The sequence below is a fragment of the Penicillium daleae genome (genome assembly GCF_028827525.1).
Source record: "Penicillium daleae strain IBT 16125 chromosome Unknown utg000002l_segment0_segment0, whole genome shotgun sequence".
Lineage (NCBI taxonomy): Eukaryota > Fungi > Ascomycota > Eurotiomycetes > Eurotiales > Aspergillaceae > Penicillium > Penicillium daleae.
This window is the reverse complement of record NW_026623150.1, coordinates 5,000,826-5,005,523: the sequence shown is the minus strand read 5'-3', so window position 1 is coordinate 5,005,523 and position 4,698 is coordinate 5,000,826. Positions and strand designations below refer to the sequence as shown.

At 44.8% G+C, this 4,698-nt stretch overlaps 1 protein-coding gene across 1 annotated transcript; it reads left to right on the top strand.

Annotated features, from left to right (window-relative positions):
- Window positions 1-3,371: 3,371 nt before the first annotated feature.
- Window positions 3,372-4,698, top strand: N7458_002717 (right-handed parallel beta-helix repeat-containing protein; the record flags this gene model as incomplete). Its single annotated transcript, XM_056906100.1, has 4 exons — window positions 3,372-3,720; window positions 3,798-4,045; window positions 4,098-4,436; window positions 4,489-4,698. The coding sequence occupies 4 exons, from the start codon at window positions 3,372-3,374 to the stop codon at window positions 4,696-4,698; spliced, it is 1,146 nt and encodes a 381-aa protein (XP_056770207.1).

The window sequence follows — 4,698 nt, the reverse complement described above, 5'->3', positions numbered from 1 at the left end:
CCTTCATTATGGAAGTCACAAAGTACAGACAGACCCAGCGACAACCCGCGGATGAGTAATATCTTGTGACTCAGTTATTCTTCTCCGATAACTAGTTAGTTAACTAGGTACCTACTTACGAATAATACGGTAATACTTATTGAAGTGGGGAAGCTCAAGGCAGCCTGGTCGGCACAGGCAGGTCGAGGCGCGAGAGAGAGAAAGACGGAGTCGTAGGCAGAGGCAGAACAAACCCCCAACAGCGAAGCTGCAGTAAGAGAGGCAACAAGAAGATAGGATTTTACAGTTAGTAATCGCCCTACCAACAATAGATCCAGCTGCCTTGGTAAAAGAATTGAAAGAACGTCATGCTCTGTGAGAAAAGCTAGAAAAACGAGAAGAAAAGCTCCATTAAGAAGGCGTCTAATACCTCTTCACTCCTGTCGTACGTGTTGTATATATCTTCACTTCCCTGATCCAAAGCATACGATTTCCGCTGAATTCAACCAAAACAAGCCGGACAAACAGACCACAAAACAGAAACGACTAGGCTAAGTAATGTCACTGGATCCCCCACTACACTATTTGTAGTAGTGACTCCCCGGCGTTTATCCAGTGCAGAGGTTGCACTGGTGATCGGGTTGATCTCGGGTCTCACATCCATGATTGAGGAAACTAAGACATTCTATGAGGCCGTGAAGGACAAAGGCGGTCTACCTGGGCCGTTTCGCGACTTGGCTGCTCGTCTCACTATGGCGAACGACAAGCTCGAAGCGATTAAGATATTTGTCCAGGAATAATCCCGCCACTGGAGGCTCAGCTGGCGTAAAATTTACCATTAGAGCCTGGGAGGTCAGAGCAAATCAAGTGAAGTAGATTCACGCGGCGATATTCCAAAAAGTAGCCTCACCGAAGTCAACATGTGTGCGGAGCGATACCTCAAGACCTTCCGGGCGATTCATAAGGGAGTACGTGTCGAGTTGCTGATAAAAGCGATATTTAAAGACTTGCAGCTGGCTGCGGCCACCATTTGATCCATTCTTCTACCGCGGAGCGCATATGGCTATTGCCACCGCTGTTGAGGGAATATCCATCACGTTCGCTGATATTGTCAGTAGTAACTAGGATAATACCGGGTATATTTTTAATGCCACCAGAGAGAAAATCAACACAATTTAGGTAATGGCAATCAGTGCCAGGTGAGAACATGTATATCGACGAGATTTTCAATCAGCGGCCACACGGGGCTGGTTTCCAAGCTAGATTAAAGGTGAACCGACCGAGGTGTCTCCCTTGAAATCCACTACCTGCAATCGGGTCCTCGCTTTGATCCTTTTTCAGCTAAGGGCTAGTTATTAGATCATTAACTAGGAGGAAGCAAAAACAACCACCGTACGCCAGTAGCCGCCTAAGGGAAAGAATGGCCCTTTAAGGGCGCGAAAGCCAAAGGCTAGCATGAATTCAACATGAGTCTTCACTTCAATAGATGCGATGATATCAATAGTCAAAGAAAGAACACGATGAATAGAAGTCGCAAAATTGTCTCGAGAGTGTCTGTTCACTCCTTTTATGTTCCTTCCTCCCTTCATCCCTTATATACCACAAGCCTCACGAGTTAAACAAGACAGAGAGTGTAAACAAATCAAATGCTACAAGAACTAAATTCTTTAAGTAGATTTAGGGTCAATCTTAGACCCATTGAGATAACTACATAGTGCTTTTTACTAAGCGTCGGATTTGCCTTTATTAGGTTAGTTATTTTGTTGCCGGGTTAGCTAACAGGGCCGCTGATGATGGCGTAGAAGGTATAGAATCCTGCATTCTTATTGGCTATATTGATATGATTAAGCAATAAATGAAGAGAATTTGTGTGCGAGACGAAAATAGTGCCAGATGATCTTCTTATGTATGGGAAACCCTAAAAGTGGGTGGTCTGTTCCTGAGATTTTGGTGCCTAGTTAAAATGTGTGCTGAACCTGGGACTGCCGAAAATGGAAGAAACTGTAGTACTCAGGGAACCAATTGAACGAGCTTATTGAAACTATCGTACTGGATTTCTTCGCCGCGGACCCGGTGTTATTCATACTAGATATTCTGTTAACTAGTAAAACGTGCGGTGTTCGTAACAATTCCCGTTGTGGGGTCCAAACTTTTTTGTAGTCACTGTACGGAGTACTCCGTACAGTATAATTCGGCGGTGCAAACACCATATTCCTAATATGGTAAAGATACCGCTTCCCTAGCGGTAGCTAATCACTTGGAGGTCTGCGCACCATGCCGTCAATGTTTGTCCAATAACATGTCCTACCCTGGAGTTGGTTTTCTCCACAAAAGCTTGCTATATAGATGGACGTACTGGAGAAAAATTTCGTTATTGTGAAACTTCCATATTATTGACTATAAAGGATAGTGGTCGTATCGGTAGTTTGACGTACGAGCTCGTACTGACACAAGTGTGGACACCCCCTCTGCTACCGCCTTCGTAATTATCTCTACCGACCGGTATCCTCGGCCTTTGATTAGTGAAGACCCAACTGGCAGAATTTAGGTGTTCAAACCTTTCTGCCCACTGTATTGAGAATATCTAGGCGAGGATGGTAATTTGATGTCTGTATGATGGTTGAGACCTATTGGGACATCTCCCTGTAAACTCGCTGGTGGTATATTACCACACCATACTTCCGTTTATACCCACCTTTACATACAAAAACGCTGGCGGATCGAGTATGTGCAGAACATCCCTGTCCCGCTCAACAAATGAATTGACCATCGGACATTTTGCCGAATTCTGGTCCTCCCGAGATGAAGATTGAGCAATAATAACAAAATAATGCTTAGTTAGTTGCAATCTTCGGGTTCATTTACCGGCGGGATCAAGTTTCCTCAGAATCCGGATTCCCTCTTTTTGCTCCATGAGATGTTCTCGGGTTTCTATAGGTCCATAGAACGTTGGGGCTAAAATTTAACACCGACTATGGACCTATATTACCTTGGTAATTAAGTTAAACTCGTGATTGCCGAGTTAGATGCCAATTTCCTAGATGGATCAGAGAATAGGCTCCTGTTTTCAGCATTAGAGTGTCTTGAGTAACATTGATATGTTGCATTGCGATGAATTATTTGCTAGGGAGTACGTATACTGATAGCAATTGGGTAGGATCTTGACCCATTTTACCCATATGCAAGCCCTTATGTTTCAGCTTCTAATCTGGCAAATGTAGCCTTTGAACCCCAAATTTAACCATCAGGACAAAGGGTTAGAATAGTTACGGAACTAGAGTATAAATAGGCTGTTGCAACCGCCCAAGCCGAGCCGAACTTGAAATCTAACCCCACACATTATTGAAGCATCAATTGTGACTTTATCTTTAGTGTTCTTTTGTCCAATCAAAATGCATCGACTCCTCGTAACTCTTATTCTTGCTTCAGGCACTTATGCGGCATGCATCTCATCTGGGGACCAAACCAATATCAACAACGCATTCAGCTCCGGGGGTACTGGCACAGTCGTTCAGCTCTGTGCTAATGCGGTACTTTCAATAACCGACTCCGTCAAGTTTACGGCTGCAAACCAGGAAATTTCCACAAAAGGGTATCCTACTGGCAATACACGTGCTACCCTCCAGGTCGCTAAGGGAAGTAGTGTGTCTACTTTGATTTCGGGGGCAGGTTACGACGGTGTCAAAGTTAGAAACATTCAAGTTGATGGGAACCGGCCAAATGCTGGCTACTTGCACAATGGTAAGATTAACCAGTATTTATGGCACGGAGAAAGGAAGGTCTATTGGTGGAAAGATGATATACTAAAAGCTTTGCAGGAGGAGCGAACATCGAGTTAGGAGGTACTAGCAATGGTCAAATAATTGATCATGTCGCCTCCCGCAATCCTCGTGGCTGGAGCTGCTTGCATGTCACCGAGAGTGGTGACAGTGGCTGCCGGAACGCTACTGTCACCAACAATGATATTGGTCCATGCGGTCATTCTGGTACCAATTCAGCTGGCCAGGGTCAGTGGGCAGATGGGATCTCATTTGCTTGCACCGCCTCAGAGGTTTCTGGCAATACTGTTCGTCTACCTAGTCTCCTACCTAATCTACACATCTAATATGATTTACTAGATTGACTCTCCTACGGATGGTGGTATTGTCATCTTTGGGGCCCCTGGCACAACCGTCACTAGGAACACAATTATCTCATCCGAGACTGATCTGAGTTTCGGTGCTATCAATCTCGTGGATGACACATACGATGGAAACTATGCCAATGTAAAAGTGACCGACAACACAATTCAGGGCCGCAAGTTGTTTGGATCTGGTATAGCCATTGGCGCTTGTACTTGGTCGGGTCCTTGCAGAAGCCCTTACTTTTACAAGGGCCCTACCACAGTCACTGGCAACAAGCTTTCTGGAAACATTGCATTCGCGATCCCCATAAATGGATGGTCCAACGGCCTCACGGTATGTTTTATGATCTTTTATTCTTCAAGCACTCAACTGATGATACCTTTAGGTTACCGGGAATGATGCCTCAGGAGTTAACAAACCTGTGTCTTCATACGCTACAGACAACACATGCACCAGTGCAGTCAAGACACTTTTTGAGAGCAGTGCTATTTTGAATTATTACCCCAATGGTATCCAGGGCACAAAAGATCTTCAGAGCGACTTCGTTTCATCTTCTAGCAACGGCACAAACTTCATCTGTGCAGAGCCAAAATGA